General features: G+C 37.9%; 1 protein-coding gene across 5 annotated transcripts in view; it reads right to left on the reverse strand.

Annotated features, from left to right (window-relative positions):
• Positions 1–23,359, reverse strand: part of LOC116293239 (semaphorin-5A) — a 32,225-nt gene that overhangs the window by 4,207 nt on the left and 4,659 nt on the right. For 2 of the 5 annotated variants that reach the window (XM_089036190.1, XM_089036194.1), the window contains 21 exons: positions 16,376–16,520; positions 12,148–12,250; positions 9,788–9,833; positions 8,581–8,640; positions 7,322–7,420; positions 7,111–7,231; positions 6,642–6,770; positions 6,342–6,460; positions 5,890–6,001; positions 5,653–5,710; positions 4,917–5,052; positions 4,373–4,563; positions 3,659–3,717; positions 3,419–3,495; positions 3,213–3,260; positions 2,887–2,963; positions 2,490–2,558; positions 2,359–2,411; positions 1,910–2,050; positions 1,099–1,323; positions 591–761 (listed from right to left, as the gene is read on the reverse strand). In XM_089036190.1, the coding sequence (XP_088892316.1) occupies positions 591–761; positions 1,099–1,323; positions 1,910–2,050; positions 2,359–2,411; positions 2,490–2,558; positions 2,887–2,963; positions 3,213–3,260; positions 3,419–3,495; positions 3,659–3,717; positions 4,373–4,563; positions 4,917–5,052; positions 5,653–5,710; positions 5,890–6,001; positions 6,342–6,460; positions 6,642–6,770; positions 7,111–7,231; positions 7,322–7,420; positions 8,581–8,640; positions 9,788–9,833; positions 12,148–12,250; positions 16,376–16,481 (2,200 nt within the window). In that variant the 5' untranslated portion in view covers positions 16,482–16,520. Of the gene's footprint in view, positions 1–590; positions 762–1,098; positions 1,324–1,909; positions 2,051–2,358; positions 2,412–2,489; positions 2,559–2,886; positions 2,964–3,212; positions 3,261–3,418; positions 3,496–3,658; positions 3,718–4,372; positions 4,564–4,916; positions 5,053–5,652; positions 5,711–5,889; positions 6,002–6,341; positions 6,461–6,641; positions 6,771–7,110; positions 7,232–7,321; positions 7,421–8,580; positions 8,641–9,787; positions 9,834–12,147; positions 12,251–16,375; positions 16,521–17,146; positions 17,636–18,558; positions 18,707–23,359 lie in introns of those variants that run through there. The other 3 variants (XM_089036193.1, XM_089036191.1, XM_089036192.1) reach the window with 3 other exon arrangements.

Here is a 23,359-nt window from a genome sequence, read left to right on the forward strand (position 1 = left end):
ATATACTACACATAAAAACAGCTGTTTCCTAACCAGCCAGTTGCAAGGCGGGTTGGTTGCCAGAAAAAGGTCCATAGCTCAGTCGATCCTCAGCGGCCTCACCCTCTTATGCTGCTTCTCTCTCTTACCCGTGTAGCCATAGTTAGTTTAGTTAGAATAGCTAGACTTCTACACTAATTATTTGTTTAACTCTCTCAGCACTTATCCGCATTTAGACAAGAAGATTCTCTAATAAAGTTTTGGGGAACTGTATAGTCACAGAGTCACCACCATCGGTGTCCAGAACAGTACATCTCCTTAACACCCATTCATTATTAAAAGAAAATGTGCGAGAGCCAGCGGTCAGATTAGAAACACCTCTAGTTCCTGGGGCTCTCTAACTCCAGTCCTTCATGGTCGTATGATTCGTTGTCGAGTTGTCTCACATGATCAGTGGTGTGTGCTCAGGCACCTTCTATTCGGAGTGAAAACGGACCTCTGGGACCCAAGATAGAAAAATAACACTAAACCTTATCCGCAGCCGTTACATACGTGTTTTGACTTAAAGAAAATATGAATAAAATTGCACTATGTTGCTATGTAAAACTCACTTTTACAGATTTGTTTGTGTTCAGTGCAGTCAATCTTGTCTATCTTGGTGAGGTTCAGAGTCATGTTAGTGAGGTTATGTCCCTGTACAGAACACGTGTACATCACACGTACTGCTGTATTCTCCTGCCCTAACACACCCATCGCTTCTGTCCAGATTACTTGCTTCTTCTCTGGAAAAGGTATAAGAAATACAATATGGTTAACTGAGAATATATATAGACTATATATATATATATACATATTGGATTGATAAAAATCGTAAGTCCTGGTACTGAGTATGCTCCAGTCTCACTCGTTTACCCGTGCCACAGGGAAATAAACTTATTTAAATATACGAACAAGTTGCCATTGAATTACGAGATAACAAACGTTATTCACCTCATTCTATAAGAAAAATAATGAACAAAAATTCCGTCTTCCCGGCAATTATAAACGGGTGCTTAACCAGTCTTCAACCAAAAAAATAGGATATACAAGCCTGAGGAAGAGATGCTCTGCAGTGCTTACCTTTCAGCGGCTGCTCCACACTACATTCCATGTACTCGACCGAGTCACCATGGCAACGTCTTCCACCATTACTGGGTGGAGGGTTCATACACATTCGTAATCGCCTCTTTACGCCGACCCCCAGCGTCACAGGACATGGAGTCCATTCAGTCCACGGGGTCCAGTTACCATGGATCACACCTTGGTTCAACCAGTTGGCTTCGGTTGTCCAGTGGTATTTGTCAACTGCAAGATAAATGATTGTGATGTCTCGTGTTCGTCAATCCATGTCACTGGGATACAACCTTTTATTTTTGTTTTTTTCCTCGTCTGTAGAATTCCCTTCCATTACCATTATTTATACGCTACGCGTGTATTTTTCGTTTGCACAAGACATCATAGCCGCCATGTTGGATTTTGTCAATGAAATCTTTTATTACATCATCCAATAATGCCACCATGTCTTTTGTTATTTCACTCTTTTGGGAATGATTGAAAGACAAGCAATTCTACATGACGACACCATAATGCACTATACTATCTCATACTATACAATACTTATCCCCTTTCCTATCAACCACCGACCTGACGCAAAGATTATATTACTTGCAAGTGATGAAGTAATAGAAAACGCGCGCTAATGCTGCGTGCAGTTAAAAGCACGCGGGGCTTGGAAGAATACGGGAAGCACGACACGTAGCAGAGTGCTTCTCAACGCTTCTTGAGTGTTTTGCTAATCCCTAATAAAGCTCTTTATTTCTTTTACGAAAGTACGCGCGCGTGCTAATCAAACATGATCTTCAAAACTTTATGCATCTTCTAGTTGTTGTACCTGTACACTGTTTAAGGTCGATAGCACTGCCAGGACAATCACTGGAGTTACACGTGTTAAGACATGTCCTTCTTCGGCACTGGCATACGTTGTTATTTTCTTGGGTGCATACTTTCCATTTAGACCACTCGGACCATACCGCTGAAAATGAACACAAGCTTGTCAGAAAACACTGGAATACCTAAATAAATGGCTGAGAGGAGGAGAGACGAAATATGGAAAGAAAATGAAAGGGAGGAAATAGAAGAAGAAGAAAGGGAAGGAAACGAAACTAGGAAAGAAAAGAGAGAAGAAAAGAGAAGGGGAATGACGGATAAAAGAATAAAGCAAGAGAAAATAAAAATGAATGTAAGAGAAGAGGATTATAGAAGGAAGGCGGAAAAAGCAAATATAAAATGATAAGGTAAATGTCAATCAAAAAACCAAACGACAAAAAGCCAAATACTCACGTTTAGCTGAGGGACATCTATTAAGAGACTGCTCCCATCCAGAATTACGATCTCTGTAATTTATAAAGCAAGACTCATTTAGATCGTTAGTGTTTTTACGAAGTAATTAATACAGACTTAGAATATTTGACCTGTTTTTCCATGAGGAACAGCGCCCTGAAGACCAACCACAGTAAGGATCGTTAGCTTGAATACAGGATCTGTAAATGAGAACCATAACACAGCATTCTTGTAAGCATGATCAGCCACAGACTTCCTTACTCAAGTCCCTCTTAGCGTCCCCCGCATAAGGGATGTATTCTACACACGTCAGTCACGTAACAAAGATCAGGCACAGACTTCCTCACCCAAGTTCCTTTTTGCGCCCACCGCACAAGGGCCATACTCGCGCCGTTCGTTTCGTTCCATCCCCTGTGTCACGCACTGCACTCACAAGGAGTGTTTTACTATGCGCACTCATTCCTCCCTCACCATGAAGGTTTATGTTTTCCTGATAGTTATTCAGACAAACTGTAGATCTTTACTTACTCTTTGTTTTTGTGTCTTTCACAACGACTCAGTTTTACTCTCACTAGCTTGTTATTGGTAGCCACGTATAGGTAAACCTGGTAAAACAAATTACAAAGCATACGGATAAAGCCAATACAAATGTTTTTGCAGCCCTGCTTAGCCGAAGTACGTTTGAGGTGTGACCTTAGTGGATACTGCGAAGTCTAACCTAATTACGACGTAGTAGCTCTCATCAGCAAAAAAGTGTTTCACTGATTGGATCCTCCTCTTCTCCTCGAGATATTGGGATGTAGTACCGGTGTTTTATGATGGGAAAGATGAAATATGTTGTGTAAAATACATACCCTTTGGGAATCAAGGTGCATTTTAGTGATTGGACTGTCTTGATTATCCTGAAGTACAAGGAATGAAATCTTGTCAGTAAAGTAAAAAACGGTGCGAAAAAATCGAAAGTTAAGACAAAAACGAGTCAGTGGTACTCGTAATAGTTACTAATTGTAGTGGTTCTGAGAGCAAGCTGGAGATAAAGAGAAGCACCTATTCTACTTACAGAGATCTTTATTTCTTCCAGAATACAGGATTCATTGTGGCCAATGGGTTTGAATAACTTGATTACTGATCCTTTGTCTAGTAGAGAAACAAACATACTTTAGTTCAACAAACAATGTTGATAAGCTGCACCCCAACCCCAACCACACCTATACCCAGTCCCCCCACCCCCCCCCCCCCCCCTTACAAGATACAAATATTTGGCCGCAAACACATTCAGTGTCATCAGTTTTGTACATACCTGTTCCTACATACATAACGATCCTGTTAACGACATGGTCAACAGCAACAGTGCTGAATCTAAAAAAAAGAAATGTACAAGTGTTGATGCATTAGAAGCCTGATATACTTCACCCCACCGAGTAGGAGACTAAAATACCACTGTAATCATCCGTTATAGCGATATTCACTGTTTGCAAACATTTACGTCATGAATTTTTTCTCACTCAAATGTGCCAGCCATTAAAACAAAAGATCTCTTTGCTTCATTAGCCAATAAATCTCTTTTTGGCACATTAATATCAATAGGTGGCGATCAGCGCAATTTTCCTTATGACGAAAATGTCTTTTTAGTTGATATCCAACTGAAAATGCCGCTGTATATTTTAAGAAAATAACCTCAAACTTTGCATTTTTACCCCCTCCCTTACCCCCTTAGATCCGCCTGGCTCTGTTGTAGTCCAGAACAGGATCCACTCTTATTTCTGTTATTATATTCGTTATAAAACAAATCAACGCGCGCGGGCGGGCGCGCAAAGATGCATGGAAATGAAATAAACTTTGAACATTTTGTACTAAGCTAGGATTGCGCGCGTAAAAACAATAAACACAACTGTGAAAAGGGTCCAGTTCTGGGGTTCCCCTGTTGAGATACTCTACGATGAAAAACCGACTTTGAAAGTTCAAGGCTCTGTAGATTGGGATACGGGCAATGCGGTATCGATAAGATAGTTACCGTAATCCATGCTCGATGTACTGAGCTGTTGTGCTTCGAGGATAAACTATTTCATTCATCAGTTGGTACTTCTTTGTGTCGTCTAGTGCCGCGCCTGTCATGATGCGGGTCGCCATCATCCCTTCTGGGACAAGTCTCTTCTTGTAGGATTCTGGAAGACCTTGTTCTTGACTGCTGGCTTTCACGGAACACTGAAGGCCAAAAATATACGGAATCAGTGATATGAAAGATAAGAAAAGCAGAATAGACTTGGGTGTGATGTTTCTCCCAGAGACCACGTATCATTCTCTTGAGAATATTAGAATATTTGTTTTAGTTGTATCCATATTCATTTATCTTCTCATACCCAACTTAACCGTTAAACAAAAAAAGAAATGATACTCAAGGGTATGAAACGGGGTTTGAAATGACATAACATTACGCCCAAGCTAAACAGGTAAATTCCCTGAGTCTTCACCGGTACTGCTAATTTTTTTATTTCTGCTTCACAATTATAGCATATTCTTCAATTTGATTCATCATTCAAGCCATAGAAGCGACTCACGTTTTCAAAATGGTGTTGGTTGGCTCTAGACACCCAGTTTCTTGTCACTTTGTCGTAGTATTTATAGTTGCCATTAAAAACTCGTTCAATATCTTGTATGGTAAACGCACATATTGCAGACCCATCCACACCATTCCTAAAAAAAAATTATTATTATTACTTGTTCACTGGTCTAGCTGTGGCAACAGTTACTCAAAGCTTTATAGAGGTTTTGCGCCATCACGTGACAATACAATACAATCGTTTTCCATGAGAAAGAATTCGATTCCCGAGAGCAAAGGGATTATTGTTCTGCCATCTAACCACAGGTAGTCCAAGCTGTATTATGGGTGTGGGCACGTGATGGTGCAAAGCCTCTACAAGAGACATTAAAGAGCTGTCAAAGGTTTTACGTGAGCATTAAAGAAAAAGACCGCCGTTTAGATGTGCTTTTAATAGTGAAGTTCAAAAGACTCATTCTATTGACGACTCTTTTAAACAACAACAGTTTATGCGGGCTCAACCTCACCTCTGAGATCGGAAAACAAAAGCAGAAATAAGTATAACAAAACAAGCAACTCCTGGATTCGAGGTTAAGCCCGCATACACTGGAGTTTTAGAGTTTTAGGAGTCGTTAATTTGAACGTGGACTAAAGAATAATCCGCAGCTTGAGTGTCGTCCATATTAACTCTACCTCTCAAGGGATAACTGTGCATTAAATATACTACATACTACATACTATTACTGAATACTTACGGTTGTGTGGTGAAGATTGCGTAGAACACAGAACTGCTTTCGTCCCAGAACACATCCTCTGTCAACCACAGAACAACAAACAACAACGTAAGCATCATGATTTTTCTCATGTAAAAAAGCCTTCAAATTTGACACCCTGAAACAACTTCAGGGGTGATGTAAGCCATTCACTGACTATAATAGATACTTCAGGGGTGATGTAAGCCATTCACAGAGTATATTAGAGACTTTACTCACGGATCTCATCAAAGTAGGCAGGATACTGTCCCTTTGTTTGACAGACTATTCTGGCTTTGTTGTACGTTACGAAATTCTTCTTTAAAAAGTACTCGTTTCCACCATAGTCGCCCTATCAAGTAATATAACAGCACAATTAGTTTAGTTCAAACACGAAGAATTGTCGTGAAGCTTCAGCATGAATAGTAGAAATTTTTAACCGCGCATCTGACGTCAATTTTATCGTGTATGAATAAGAAATAATAGTGGCTCTAAGACACGGATCGCGGAGCTGAGCCATGATGTGGGGAAGGAGAGCTTAGAGGTGCTGATGGTGAGGAAGGGAGACCCCTCCCCTTCCCTGTGACTATGACGACACGAGCGCAAGAAACCATCAAATCATTTCGATCGCTGTAGTTGCAATGCGCACTATTCTTATTTTACAAGAGTTTGTAAAAGGTGGGTTGATTTACCTTACAGATTCTAGCGACTCTAGAAAACCTTGTCTTGGTACAGCCATTTTCCACGGCTGCCTCCCGGAAGAAAAAATACACATAGCTACCAAGACTGAAGCTCTTCACAAACTCTGAATCTATAACGAATAAAAACAATGAAAAAAAAAATCAATTCATTGCAAACTAAACTTAATTATCCTTCAAAACGTTTATGGCGCAAAGGATTGTTGGGTCCCAGAATTCAGTTCCACAATAATAATGAAATAATAATGTATTATTTAATGTATAATCATATAATAATAGTAATGAGTGTCTTACCGCTCAGCCATTTTCTGTTCCCTCTACTCGTCTCCAGGATACGCCTCCGTGCTTTGAAGTCAAAGCTAAATATCGTAGAGTCACGTGCTGCACCGTCTCGCATAGTACCCGCGTAATATCGTCCATACTCTGAAAAAAAGGTCGTAAAGTCAATTGTGTTAATCAGTAGACCTCTTTAGCCTGGGCGTAAAGTTTTATTTATTTCAGACCACGTGTCATTCACTAGAGTATTATTTCTTTGTTTAACCGTTGAGCATGAGAAGACACATGAATATGGATACTACTCAAACAAAGAATCTTATTTTACTGAAATAGGAAAACGTCCAAACTAAAGAGGTACCTTGAACTAAGAAAAGGACTGTGAGTAGGGTTTTGATAACACCCCCCACCCCCTCTCCCTCGAAACATACACTAAGGAGGTGAGCAGATTCTAGTTGTTACCCTGGTGTAACATAATAGTTGCTCTTACCTGATATTATACCAGTGCTGTGGAATTTAGGGCTATAAGGAGCCAGTCCTACTCCATCAACCTGTCTAGGGAATACATTTCCCTTATCGTCTCTTTGTTTTGCGGTGGACAGGTCTGTAAGCTATTAATAATAGAACAATAGTATTGATAAGTGGTCTTACTCAAATGCGAAGGATATAAAATTAGTGTGATATCTTGTTACGGAACTTACGTTTTTCCACATGCAAATAGGTTTGTAGGAATTCGTTCCGCAAACAAACAGTCTCCCCTCAAAAGGCTGTAAGACTCGAATAAAGTTGAAGCACTCTTCCTGTTCAAGACCAAAAATAAGGAATGTTAGGTATTGTTTGGATATCTGCCAAAATTGACCATGAGACACGTCGGCTGGATTGGGCTGTTGCCTGGGTGTGAACTATAAAATGGTCTAAAGTGCATTTGTCTTCTTGTCTTAGTTTCCTTACACCAAAGATTTTTAATTTGGGCGTAACCTGCTTTTTAGATACAACCCAGTTTCATCTAGTATTATCTTACACTATGGTCACTGACGTACAAAAAAATTGATTTGGGCATAATGCATGTAATGCTCTTAAATATTATTTATTCTTTTGCTGGTAAAACATGAGAGAAGATTGAGTAATCTGAATGAAAATGCATTGAAATAATGATGGAAAACATCACATCTAAAGACAAAGGGTCCAACACAAGCAGACTTTATTTGAACGCGCTAAACCACAACGGAAAGGCCCTTGTTAGCTCGAAAAAAGACCTCTTAACGCTCGTCAACGGACAGTTACACCCAGTTTGAAAGTTACGCCACCATGACAGCTCCAGATGTTTTTTAGTTTGGCTTCCGACGCCCAGAATATAGAGCCCTATACTTTTGGCTAGTTTTCGGGGTTGTGTAACTTTAAAAAATGGGTTGACCACTTCCTTCTTTATTTCTTTCCTACTTATTATCTTTTGCAGAGTAATGGTAGATGTCTTATCTTTTAATCCCCAATTAAAGGCCACAGCCCCATTTGTTTACTGCCATCACGCACTACTCCAGTCACTAACTAACACACCGTGCACACAGGAAGCCCACTCTAAATTAAACTATTAGTAAGAAAGGATGCACTTTTTCTCGCAGCTGTGATTAGAGTCTTCACGCAACGCTCGGCATGGCGGCACTAGGACCTCGGGGGAGACTGGAGAGGGTGCATCTCTAGGTACTTGATTGACAGTAGCTTATGCCCCGCCCCTGCCTTCTTTAGATAAGTTTGACAATTTTAAAAGTTAAGAACAAACGTTTCTTGCTCCGTTCAGGTCTTGCTAGTTTCCTAACTAAAAACTGATACGAGAATCAAGATAGTTTTGATTTACTGGTTTATCTGTGGTGGGCTCCCTGTGATTTAATGTACTGTTGCTTTTCTCACACTTATCTGTGATGGGCTCCCTGTGGTATGAAGTCCGCGTTCTTCTAACACTAACCTTTGGGTTTCTCAACATGCAGCGCTGGGCGTCACTTTTTGTAGACGAATAATTTCCAGCCTGAAAAAGAAAACGAAGGTCAGATTTGAGGAGCAAGACAAAAGAAAAGATCTTATCGTCTTGATATCATCGATCATTCCAAAAAACTTGATAAAATATAAACACGCACAACTGCTCAAGGTCAGGTTCAGCATACTTCAAAATCAGTGTCTGGAGAAAGATCGCTGTATGACACGTTTTCAGCTAAAAGAGCGACTGTTTATGTTTTTTCTACCCGATGGTTATATTCATACTAAATAGAAACTTGTCTGGGGGTTTCCTAGTGAATGCCTCCCACCTCCCTGGTTTTGCTTAGTAAACTCACAGCCAATTTCCTTCATTTCCCGTACAAGGTTTTCGATTGAAGGAACGACGTTTGCTCGAGAGACGTAAAAATAGACCTTTAACAGTTGCAGGGTTGCGCAATTAGCAGGAGGCTACAAGGGCAATGCTGGAACATGGGTTTGATGATAATCGGCAAAAAATATTTAGAATTTTCTCTCCTTTAAATTTCATCATTTCTGTTGACAAAATGGTCTTTTTCTTTTCGATTGTCCTGTCAGCTTTGAATGCGCATCGTAATCTTGACAAAAAGAGTTTATCCCCCGAGGGCAAGGAGTGATAAAAGAGATGTTTTAAAGGTCACATTTTCTTTAGTATTTTCCGCAGCCATCGTTTCCGCAGCCTTTCTCTAATCGCATCATATTCTCAGTTTATTCGTGAATTGATTCAAACGGCACAGATTTACCACGGGATACGTGATAAACGTAAAATGGAAAGCCAAGTTGGAAACACCATGGATGCGACGCTGATCATATATTTGCCAACCTGACTTTTTTCAGTCTGATTCGTTCCAGAGGCTGTTTACTCTCTTATTCAGTAGCGCTCATTTATTTGACCAAAAGTCGCCAAGAAAAACGCCTTTGGTGCCAAAACAAAAAATCCCCTTAATTCTATGCTAAGCCAAGTCAGCTAGAGGTTATTTCAGGGATTCATAAGTTGGTGTTATTTTCCTGATACATTGGGTAAAACTGGCGGTATGTCGAAGACACGGCACAGTGATTACTAGCCTACTATGCAGCCGCTATTAGTGTCGTCACGAAACGCTCACTTCCCTATACCGGCTGCGAAGGAGACTAAGTGATTACAATACACCTAGATTTCTTACCTTGAGCTCCGAGAAATCATTGATATCTATCATGAAAACGTAATTCCTAAAAAAGGAAAATCAGAAAATGAAGTCCTTTTTAATTTTAAATGAGTTTGGTAAAAGTGTTAGGTAACTCTATTTCTTAGTGTCCCTTTGAGAAGGAAAACGAGCTTTGTCCCTAGCACAGGGCCACAGTATCTTGCCTAATAACAGCCCTCAAGCTTGTCGGAAAGGAAAAAGATAATGGTTTAAGATGCGTGACCCCCTACTGCGAAGGCTTGCTCTATATGTGTCCCTCAGAGAAGAAGGAAAACAAGCCCTGTTCAGTTATTAGCACAGGTTTACGCTATCTTTATTTAAAAGGGCCAAAAATGTAAGAAAAGAGCGCTAGATTATGCGAAAATACGCCATTACTAAGCCAGGGATCTAGTAAATCAACACTTACGAACGTTTATGTAATAAAAAAACAAAAACAGAGGAAGCTTACTAAGAAGGATTAGCAGTTTAGTCCATAAAATCCACAGTATTATACTAATCGTTCAAGATATTTCATTCTTGATAGATTGCTTTTTCTGTAAGCAAACAATAAGTATTTTGCTCTCACAAATTATTTATGCCGTCATGGTGGGGTTTACATGCCATTTATCATGCCACTTGACGAACAAATACTGTACGATAAAACTCTACCAATTTAGAAAGAAGAGCTTTATTAATTGTGTTCTTATTTCATTTTTTCATTTCCCTCTCCTTTAAAAGGAATGATTTGAAAGTTCAGTTATTATCGAGGACGTGATATTAACTATAACTGAGCGAGACAGAATGGCCGTAAAGTTGATCGGCTATAAAAATAATCTCAACTATTAATCTACACATCTCATTGTCTAGTGCGTAATCAGCTAAAAGTGCTCCCAGCAAAACTACACTACTACTACTACATGGGGTGTGTTTGACAGCATTAGACCACGACAACCATGATCAATCGGCTTCCTGCCTACGCAGTGCTACCTTAACGGGCTATAAATACCTGAGACGGGCATTTTAATAGCACTGTGCTTGTTTCGTGGGATGGCAACAGATGTCTTGGAACTCATATTTGAAACACGTCTTTCATGCGTTAATCGTTACTTGTCAGGTCACTTGATAGGTCAAGGTTTGACTTAACTATGACAAGCATTCATTATAAATTACTTATGTACAGGAAGCCGTTATTTATCATAATGAGCAAGTAGTTTGATACAATCTTCGATAATGGACGTTCCAATTTACTTGAACGAATTCAGTTTTCCTTGAAGGAAATGGAGGCTTAGTAGTTTTGATTTCCTCGGGAAACCAGTGGTATACTAATGTCGCTTCGTTTCTTTTTCAAAGACTAATTGGCCTGGGAATCCTGGCTCATTTGCTGGGTCCTTTAGGTCATGGGTTTTTGATTCGTTCCGGAAGTCCTTCAAGATGTAGCCAGCGTAGCGGCTCTCAGTCCCCCGAGAGCCGCTACGCTGGCTATTCAAGATGTTGTTACTGTTGCATTTTTTTTCTTTGTTTAAAAGTACAGTAGAACTATGATAAGGCGGTCACCTTTGAGAAATAACTATTATTGAAGTATAAATCAATGCGAAAACCTGCCATCCGTATATAATCAGGTTTCTGGCTTGAGTTACATCCCTAACGATGAGACAAACACAACACAGAACTCCCAAAAATTGTAAAACAAGAGTAGCTAACGGAGGAAGCTAGCAAAGAAATTCTCTTTAATTATCTAGCTGTTAAATAGAGCTACTACATCTCATGCAACACCACTGGGAATCTAGTTTTTTTCAGACTTGCGGAAGTTCTAAGAGATGCCATTATTGTTGTAGATGTAAATTGGATAAAAGTATAGTGCTTTTACTGTGAGTGAACAAGCAGCTAAATAAGTTATCCAATAAACATGATGACTCTACAACGGACAGTATACAGACCATACACTATCTCTTGTTGTAGGTCTTGTTATTTATAATACCATAAAATTATCCTGGTTCAATAGCACCAGGTAAAAATACTTCCTGTTTATGTATTAACTTTGATAATCCATCAAAGACAAGTGTTGTTGCAGCTAGTAAGACAGAGTAAGGGGTCTAACAGGGGTGTGTGCCATGTTTATTAATAGCATTTAGACATCTTGACAGACTACCTCAAGACAGTGCAATAATTGCGGTCGTAAATTTAGTCATAAATTCTGGTCAGGCAAAACAACTTTGGAACTACTTGGATTTTATATCTGCTTTAGTTACATTTGAAGAGAGAGAACATTTTTGTTGTTAACAGAGTTGACATTCAAAGATTAATAATGTTCTATTCATTGGTGGTTATGAATACATAATGTATGGCAGGCATATGCTTACCTTGCTCCAACATACAGATAACCATTTGTAACCAATAGCTCGCTGTAATTTAGTGCCTTCAACGAACCCTTGAACTCTGAAGCACCACCATCTGAAATAAGTTCTGAAACGAAAACAGAAAAGAGGAACAAAGTTTTTTTTAGACATCAGTCTATGATAGAAAACAACTTTGGTAAGGAGTTACTTTCTCTAGGGGAAGCAATGATCCTTAAGGCAAGGACTGATAAACACCTTGCTACAGGGTAATAAATTATAACAATGGATGCAGGATGAAATTCAATTGACATAAACCCATATTTTGGGGATATCAATTTAATTATTGAGGGATAAATAGGGCTTTCAATTTAAAATATTAACTAAAAATATGTTCACATGTGGAACTATACAGATGGAACCAAGTTGGTACTAAGTTGATTTACTCATCTATTATATTCTATCATATTTCTATCTATTGCATTGTCTGTTATTCATTAAATTTCTATTTACATATGTTACATAATTAACAAAAAGCTAGATTGGTTCTCCCTGATTGAAACAGGATTTTTTCAGTACTAAAAACTTCTGCTTCCTGCAGAAAAAGGTGTGCCCTATCTGAACAATGACAACACATGTTATAGAGAGTAATTACATGACAGTGGTACTTTGTTGGTTCCTGCTATGACATACCACATTACAAGATATTTGACACTATCTTTATGCCAATATACCATTAACCCTTTTTAACCACCACAGTACAAGGGACGTGAGACTGTGTACATTCCATAGGACATTTGCCTGATGGCGTTATTGACCTCTACTACCAGACTCCCTTGCATGCTTTCTTTTGTTTAGTTGATTAGCACCAAGTGTCTTACTATTCTCATGAGGGAATACTAATTTAAATAAGAAAGAAAATCTGTGAAGCATCTTGGTATTGGGAGTCAAATGATGCCATCATGCAAACGTCGTATTACGAAACCTTTATTTACACCATCTTGCATTTGCAAGGCTTTTTTTTTGCATTGTGGTCTAGCCTGAAAGATATCTGTTTAGCGTGCCTTGTATGGTATTAGTTTGTACCAAGACTAGACCACAATGCATTAGGTTTATTAAACTTAAAAAGGGGTTTGATATCCATCATATTTATCTATTACTAGTCTGCGTAGCAGCCCAAATGGGATAGGGAATGTGGTGGCAGGAGTGGGGAAGGGGACAAGGGGGAAATCTATTACAGAAAACATCTATAAATATAGATATAGTAAATGCCGGACTAAGCTTTTTTCAGTTCTCTCATAATCTTCATTTCTAGCTCTGCCTGTCTCCTCTCATATCCTGTTCCCATTATTTACAGTTGTTCCATTTATCAAGTAAATAATCCAAACCTTATGTTAGTATCATTTACCGATCTAGAATATGCTCAAAAAAGCAGCTCTGCATAACTACATCAGATGTTAAAATAGTGGTTTCTGGTTAAACAATATTAATCCCAGAACTCAGACACAAACATGAGTTTCATGCCTGGTACTAAATATAAGCTTATTAATAACATAAATTAGTGTTTTTATGGTGTAGGTATATCAAAGGTCAAGCTGTATAGTACACAAGCCTTTTTATCCCTAATAATAGTATGACTATAGACTTTGTGTCCAAGAGTCTCTTCTTGATAAAATCATCATATGCAAAACACATTTTGGAGCCCACACACTAAACATGATGACATGAGAATGAGGATTAGAAACAGTGGTTTGGCAATCTGCCTGAAATGTTATCGTGAATAAGCAATCCTAGTAACCAAATAGTTGTGAAAGATACAGCTGGTTGAAGGAGGTGATAACCTCGCAAAGCCGGTATTACAGTGTGTGCTTTAATAAGTTACAGTGCAACACAAAGCAATTGGGTTTCAAAAAGGGAAGAAGAAGCAAGGGAGGGAAGGGGAAGGGAGAGCAAGAAGAGAACATAAAGGAGAGGGGGATGAATAGGGGTAATGCAAATTTGTGGATTTGTTAAAAACAATGCCTGAATTTATTGATCTGCAAAACGAAATTGCTCAAATTCAAAGCTGCAAATAATTTAACAGTTGCCTAAATTGTATTTCTTGTCTCAGCTTTCGTCTTACAAACATATAAAGCATTTTGAAAAGGGTTTAGATCTGGAATCCTAAACCTAAAATGATCAAAAACCAAAATCTGAACCACAATAACGGAATTATTATGAATTTGTAATCCATTCTAAATTATTTGCAAAATCTGCCAATCTGTAGATCTACTTACCCCCAGCTTGGACGATATAAAACATTCTGGTAGCTTTTCTCTTTTTAGACTTGTGCTAGCTAGTAACTGATAGCATTACTGTAACATCATTTATTGCCAAAAAGAAAAACATTTATTGTATTACCAAAACCTTTAGCACTAAAGATTGCAGATCAGGTATAACAAAGATTTGTGCTTTATTTCATTCATAAATATAATGAAACAGAACATCACTTTTTGTTTTTGTTTCTATGATTAACATTGAAGGAAAATCTGAATTTCATATTGCATGATTATTTCTATTCATCATTGTATGTAAACACAATATTTTGTAGCTTTGAACCTTTGAAAAACCTAATGTATATCTGTTAGGAATAAGTCAAAATCTTTGTGAATCAAACGTTATAAAATAAATAATGAATACTATCTGCACACTATCATACTATTTTTATATTCAAACTGTATTCACAAATTGTTTATTTTTCATAATTTATCACTGGTATTGTTTGACTGCACATACCTACTGCACTACTAACAAAGGCACAAGCTCATGCCACTAAAAAGTCTCATTTCACAGGTTCAACCAACACCTCTTCCTAATTCAATTTACGCCTAATCTTATTAATTAATGATTTTACTCCCTATTAAAGGATATTAATCAGTTGGCATATTTTATTGTTATTCTTAGTGTATGCAAATTAACTATTAAGAAGTAAGAGATTACGTTTTAAGTGGCGATGAAAGAAAAAGGGAATCTAGTGCCTTGAGTAACAAGAGAAACTATTTCGACTGACAAAACAATCTCAACTTCAATAATTTATCTGTCAAACAAAGTATTTGTAATTATTTTCTATCACGTTCAACTGGTCTTATCTCAAGGGTTGAAACAGATATGCTTCAACAGTTGTCTGCAAACCTGCTGAACCCAAAACAGAAATCAATATAAAAGATGAAAAGATAATGCAGTAAACTTTAAGACAGTTCTACAACGCAAATTTATGCAATTTCAAGAAGCAAGATAAGATGGGATCTCATCATAGTGATTTATATTTCAAGGTGTAAAAGATTATTTAATGAAAGATTTTATGAGAACCGGAACATTCAAGTGTCTATAGTAGTCCGTTGTTGTTTTGCTAAATCTTTTGATAACTCTTGAGACATCGAACCATGGTCTCTGGTCCCGCAGTGCGACAAAAGAAAACACAGACATCGAACCATCTGCATAAAAATAAGCCTTCAGTCATAATGATCTTTTCAAGTTGATTCAAAACCCACAGATCCAACTTTTAATTTCGAATGTCATTTGTTCTTCGTGTTTCAAAGATAGCAGTTCTTAAATTTCAAAGATTTTCAGGACACCATAATAAATTATTTCCAATTTCAATGCTTTTACTTTGTTTCCTGTTTGACCTGTGTAAGAATAAAGAGGCTTCAAGTGTACCCCTTCTCGATCTCCCTCCCTCTTGTAGACTAAAAGTTATTTCAATTCAAGCATTATTATTTCAGCAGCTGAATAAATATATCAAACGCGAGGTCCAGACGTTTGCTGAAATAACAACGCTTCTTGTCATATACCAAAAATTCTCCATGAAAGTTTGTTTGCCTAAAAAAAATTTGTTTTTCAAACTGCTTATGAATTTTGTTTCTAAATATTACCCAAGAACCGTGTTGAGTAACATGGAAGAGAGTCACGCTCATAATGGAACTAAGCTTGGTTTACCATATTGGTTTACCATAAACATTCAAGTTCTTCGTTTTAATTGCAGCCAACATCTTTTTGGCTATTGTCATAAGTACATGGCACAGAAAACAATTCAGGGCTTATGACCGCCTTCTCTCAACCTACTTTAAGGTTCTTTATTGTCCGAGAAAAATAAACTACCCTTTGACTAGCGGTACACCACAGCTCTCTAGAGTATTTTACTCCAAAAGCTCTTCAGAGATATCAAATATCACTACAAGATTAGCACAATTTTACTATGTTCGTGTCCCAAACTTACCCTTGAACGTTGTGACAACGTGAGAGTTATTTGTGCAAGTATTACAAGAAGAGTAGGCCAAAACCAGAACCATAACAACACCAAACAGCGCTCGCCTTGCCTCCATCCTGCACCAGTAATGTCCTTTAGTGCGTTGGTTTTAAATCTGTGAAACAAAATAACGATTTAAATGACGTCTTGTCATATGGGAGGTCAAAGGAAACACGAGTTGATAAGGAAAACCAGCTTGATATTCACTTGGGAGCAAAATGCTTGCCTTAGAGTCCGAAAGGTCGTTGTTGTTGAGACAAACGTGCACAGCTTGGATTTTCTACTCTTTGCCTTACGGTTCGGAGTTCAAATTACTTCCCAGTTATACATTTATAAATGATAATAAACGTTAGTCTTATTGAAGTGCGGGATTATCATAATTGCAAATTGTAAACCTGAATTCAGTCCAATGTAAAGGTTAAAACGAATTTATCGAGGTAACCAACACAAGGCTGGTATATTTCGAAATTGATTGATTTTTTATTGTGATAAATAAGGTATTAAAACTACTTTATAAATATAAATCATCAACCGTCGAGAATAAGAAATTTTCTTGCGTTTTCTGTCCTTGTATCTATAGTAGAAATTGCGTAAAAGATCGTTTGAATTAACCATAATAGCTTGGGGCGAACAACTGATGCCGCATCTAAAACACGAACGTCTTTTTTCTTCGCATAAAAAGCCACTTAATTCTCGACTTAATCATTATGTAATTCCTTGAAGAAACAAACGAAAACGTACCTTACCGTTTATTTACGTTCTACGAGAGAGTTGACTACCAAAACCACGAGTTCAACAGAGAACCATAGTCAAGTTACTGTGTATAACGTAGAGCGAGACGAACAAAGCGGTTTATTCTAATTATTCTAGAAGATCGACCGCTGGAATATTGCCTTCAACGATCCACAATCCGAGAGAAAATACGACGCCTTGTCGAATTTTCGAATCCACACTGCGAAAGAACAAACCAAATATTCCTAGGAAGTCGTCATGAGGAGGGCTAATCAGCTTGCAATAAAATCTTCCTACAGTCTTATCCGCCAACTCGATCTCATAAGATGTATCGATAGCGTACGCTTTTGCTCATTGGTTTGGTGGTTGCTACAAATCCATTGAGTCCATTTACACACCTTTCCCTTAAGGTAAATCTTTAGTGTTTTAATGGCTGTGGTGAAATGGTATGGCCTGCTAGAGTAAATAAAGCTCCGATATAAGTCGTCCCTTGGGGATTATGTTAATTGACAGCTCTAAAAGAAGGTGTTCTTATTCTCTTTGGCATACGTATTTCCGGTTTTCGCAAAACTGTGCACATTCGAACATCTCGTTTTATCGCATTGTACATGCTCATTATTTGAACTATACTATGTCATTACTTTTTTAGTGTTGTGTCATTTCATATTTGAGAATGGAAACAATTTATTTAACATTTGAAATTATGTTTATTTTTCGAATAAACAAACAGACATTTCGGAGAAGCCTTTTTTGTGCTATATAACGTATTTCAAAAGGAATTTTTTGTCAGTATCAAAGTATGGAATAAGCATATCAACAGCTCGTGAAAGACTTTTAAAATGGTCATGTACACTGATTGTTCTACACATGTACTTATTTTTTAGGTATGTGGTTGTCGTTAAACCAAGTCAACCAAGAAAACACTTTCAAAAACTCGATAGCTTTCACTTAACGGTAGTCGTTGATTTTGAAAGACACATTTGACCACCGAAATTTTACTGAATTCATAAATGACGTGACAATTAAAAGAGCCAGTCATATTTTGAAACATTCAGTCTGTTGGCTTGAATGGAATGCTAACCACTTTGTCCTACGAAACCGCAGGATATCCACTTCTATTTCCGGAATAAACCATTTATCATAAGTCTCAAACTAAACTCCATTTTTTACTGTTGAAAGCAGCCAAACCACTAGAATCCTGACCAGAATTCAAGAGATAATAAAGGACAGAGGCATTTTCGGCGAATCTTTGAAGTACCCTTGTTCTGTGTTCGAGTCTTCTTTTCTTTCGCCACCTTGAGTGCAAAACTCCGTCCTTTAGTAAAACAGCCGGCCGGAGAGGATTCTAAGCACGACAATTTTTAAAACCAACATGGCTGGTTGTAACTGCTTCAAAACTGCTCTTGTGTGGGAATACTTACAGTTATAAGCCTTGTGAGCCGACTGCCAGTTTTCCAGATTTACGTTTTGCCTTTCTCCGTCTATGAAAAGTCTTAACCAGCTTAGTTGGCTTACGAGCTCCAACGGCCTATTCAACTTCACACGGCTTTCTTATTACAGAGAGAGTGCAGTCCATTGATAAAGTATTCAGTATTAACCGACATAGCTTTAAATTAGCATGTCTGTGAGCACCGCATATATTGCACTATTATGTTCCAATGTCAGCTGGATTGATTTTAGGTAAACAATCTTAATTGAAGCGTGTACTAATAAAAAATTCACTGACTCGGTCCTAAAGCTATTAATCGTTAAAGAACGCGATGAAGATTAAGATAAAAATAAAAAATAAAAAAAATAATCCATTGTCATAATCTTATTTTTAGCTTCAGCATCGTTTCTCGTACTCTTGTTTTTTTTTAACTCGTTCTACAATTGTAAGATTTAATTTGAATTGGTTTAGTAGTTATCACTATTGTAATGTTAGAAGACCTAATGAGGCATAGATAACGTTGAGGTTGGACCCAACATAGGATCATTTAACGAAAAATGTCAATCAAAATAAAAATGACAGTTATTCAAATCGGCATGTTTTGGAAATATTTATGAGTTGACTATTCAAATTGTAAGTAAAAATGGACAATGTTTTGAAGGGATTAACACCCCAAGCGTGTGGGCCTCGTTCAACACTAATAAGATTTTAAACAATGGCGAAAAATGGACACCCTACATTCGTCAATGTCCTTGATCTTTTGTTCAAAGAATGCTCGCAGTAAAGTACATCTTGGTTAGTACAGTAAACTACTTCTTAGACCACGCAACATAGTCTTACGTTATATGGAAAGATGAATCTATCTCACGAATAAACTTTTTTGATCAAATTTTGCTGTAAACTGATTGGTCAATTAGGTATTCAACTTTCATATCTGTAAAATTCCTTATAGCGGATGTAAGCCTCCGTTTTTCAAACTTCAGCTCAAGTGATCTATGAGGTTCATATCGCACCCAGCTGCATACATGTAGGAAATAACGTAAGCACGAAAGAAGTGCAAGGAGAAGCCCTACCTGTAGGCGAGTGCTTCTCACACCTCTTGAGTGCCTACGTGCTTACGGAGTGTACGCCCCAAGTCTACGCATATAAAGGTTTTAGCTCAATATTTATCGCAAGATAGGAGCACACATCTGGTCGGAAATCTGGGTCAACGACTATTCCATTGCTATGGGAGTGAAAATCATGTTTTCTTAATGAAATTGTTAGACAAGAACTCTGGCAATCAACTATTCCATCTGACGATTCATCTATCTTTAAACAAACTAGTTTATCAATCCCTATTTATCTATTTCAGACATGCAAGATAAACTATTACAGTACTACCAAACGTCTAAACTTCTCCTCATGTATTCGTACCCACCCCTTGGTCACACCCTAAAGTGTTTTTCACTTTTTTGCTTAGCTATCTTTGGTTTATTCTCTAAAGTCAGGTCTCATGGTAGGAAAATACCCTAGAATCTTTACTATATATTCACGATACTTTAACATACCAGTTGAAGTTCTATTTGTTTCATTAGCCAGTCATATAGCTTGAATAGAGTGAAGTCATTAAACCCGTGCAATAGATATTAGACTAATACACATTAGTAGACCTTAATTCAATTGTTTTCTTTTGTGTCTAATTGACTATTACACGTTGACTTTTTTTCCCCACGTCACTCTAATTCAACACGACCGACTGACAGCTTTCATAAAACTTATATATATATATATATATAAGATATACTATACAAAGAATATATATCCCACCATATTTCAATTAATTCATATTGTAATTAAATTACAATAAGACTTTGGCTTAGTAAGATCAATAAGGGTCCCGGTGCTCTGCTCTTAGCTGTCGTAGACAGGGAACTGAAAATACTAGCTACGATGTACTTGAAGAGAAAATCTACGTCAACCACAAAATGGATAAAATAGCTCTATTCATAATAGTATAGTGCTCAGTACTGATTTCTTTACCAGCACCGACTTTCTTTCATCAAGTCTTCAGTATTTATTCTAAATCTCATAAACTAAAGTTTGAAAGGATGAAGGACGCTGACCACACGGATGGTCGGTGCAGCAACCGTTTCCACGCGTGCGCAGTTGCTGGCACGTACTGTCACTCACGTTCAACGCATTAGTCTACTTGCCTGAGTTGTTAATATTGCTACATTGAGCCCTGTCCAACCAACAACATACTGTTTTAAAGTGCATGCATGAGTTTTATACGAACAAAGTCCTTGTCTTCGTTTCGGGTCTGATCTCATTCCGAGTGTTGTTTTTTTTTGTTGAGCCATATCTATATGGTTTTGTTCACTTAAATATTCTACTATTTTTAAGGTAGTGCTTTACCTAGCTCCTTCATAATTACAATGGAACTCGATTCCTGCATACGAATGATGTAGAACGTGAAAAGAGCAAAAATCGTCTAACCCTGTAACACACAAACGGTTGGGAACTCATTTTGCCGCGCAATAAATGCAATTATCTAGCATCTTCACAGGGCGCTATTTCATTAAAAGATTAATGAACTTAAATTATTTGTATTTTTTGATGGGCTCAAACTATTTTATAATAATCATATCGTCATCTTTCACTCGACTCAACATAAGGACAGGGCTCGGTCCTGTAATGTGGGACGGTATGTGTCAAGTGGATCAATTCTAATTGTCTTTAACTTTTTTTTAAAACTTGCTTTTGAATGATAAACGCCCTATAACGCTACCATGAGTCAGTTTTAAAATGCAAATCACAAGACCTTTCCCATGAACTGTCGTTAAAGAACAGCCTTTTGAGTTGAAATACAAATATAAGGCTCGACTTTCTAAGAGAGCCACTCAATAAAGTCACGCGAAGCACAAAAACAAATATTTTAAAGGATCGCGGAGCACCCTGCATTGAAAGCTGGTGTAGAAAATATATGATAGACTACCACAGTAGAAATAGGAATGAAAGTGGGGGACTGAGACTTGAAAATCGAGTGGAACTGAACATTAAAGTGTATGACTGAACTCGGAATGAATGGTTGACAAATGTTTGTCATGCCAATATATTTGGCTATACTTGAACCAGTGAATTAAGACGAATTAAAACACAAGTCCTGACTGTCTTTCTAGCTGCTTTCTAACTACCATTGACTTCTGCCTGCACGGCACTGAGCACACTCGCTGTATGTGCCAAAAGAAACGGAATCTTAGAAAATATCTGAATAGTTGTCGGAAGGGGGCGCTTGCTGATAGAGACCATCCGAGGAGACTCAAACAAAGTCAATTTTTCCCGCCAAAGGGTGACGCACACAGCTAATATTGACCTTTTCTCATCTATCTAGCGGTTTATCATATTTTCAAAAGATGATCTGCAACCTTTGATAGTCACAGTCCTGTCGGTACCTTCTTAAGAATGTAGTGATTATTAAAAGTGATTATAGATACCATCAACGTGATTATAGATATTTTGAGCATTCAACCCCTACAGTAATATTCTGGTGCTCACTCAATCAACAAGGTTTGTAAATTTTGAGAATCCTGACCTGCGCACAGAAGGCAAAGCCGCGCGGATCTCAGGAAGTACTAACTTATAAACAGTTCCTACCGGCGTTCCGCCTTACTCGAATACATAGACCAGTCAGTGGATCCGAATGCTAACTGGGTAAGTCTTATTACTAGAACACTCATGATCTCACGTTAAGGAAAGATTTGATAGAAGAGCATAGGATAAGTTGGAATAGAGGACGTCAGCACGTATTCAAGCAGTCTCACTAGGTGTATATCCGTCGCCTGGCCGCTTGCTGATAGAGGCCATCCGAATAAACTCGAAGAAACTTCATTCTTCCCGCCGAAGTGGTACCGCGCGAAGCAACTAGTGACCTTTTCTTGGTCTGGTGGATCAATATAGTTTTCAAAGGCAATATCCACAAACGTTCAGTTTACAAACTTTGTTAGTCCTACCCGAACTTCTATAACCATTCAATATTTCGAATTCAGTGTAACATTCTATATTTGTATGCAGTAATATACTTACACCACCACGGACCATTCGTGCGCGCAGAAGCTCAAACGAAGGGATCCCTACCAGGAAGTGGAGGTGAATCTGAGGAAATAACATACCCTGCCCAGTTTTTTTTCTCTCATTTCCTGTCGCGCCATTTAAAAATAGCTTGCATTGATCGATTAGTCAACAGTTTTGAGTACAATGTCATAGTACATTGATATAGGATATAGATTGTCACCGCCCTAATATATTGATCTATGTCAATGACGGTTTCGTCTACTGTGGTAGAATTTTGAAAACTCAATAAAACAATTGTACTGAAATGTACTTTTAAAAAAAACTTTTAAAACCTTCAAATTTTATTGATACCTTGAAACAGCATCTGGCTGTTCAAAATCAGGGCACGGCTAACTTACATATCTAATTGGAGGAAAATCGTAGAACCCGAAGAAAAAGCGGTAAAGTATGTAAATGTCTGATGTTAGCAGTTCCTTTAGCGCAAAGTAGCTGCTCTTCCAGGAAGTCAATAGTGACAATGGTGCCCACCCTTATTTTCTTTATCCCTTGCAATGCTCCGTTTAAGAATATGCTAAAACTACGAGGATTAAAGCGAAGCCGAAAGAGAATTGTGAAACACTCGCAAGCTTAGACCAGCCTTTAGAGCATTTTGCGAACACAACATGATCAAATTTCATTTTTTGAAATATGATTTTTTGGCTGAGTAAACCTTGCTATTGGTTACTACATGTGCACTTTTG

This window comes from Actinia tenebrosa, unplaced genomic scaffold (assembly GCF_029948245.1).
Source record: "Actinia tenebrosa isolate PJP-AT-01 unplaced genomic scaffold, QUT_ActTen_1.0 PGA_scaffold4__44_contigs__length_22323623, whole genome shotgun sequence".
In the NCBI taxonomy this organism is placed as follows: Eukaryota; Metazoa; Cnidaria; class Anthozoa; order Actiniaria; family Actiniidae; genus Actinia; species Actinia tenebrosa.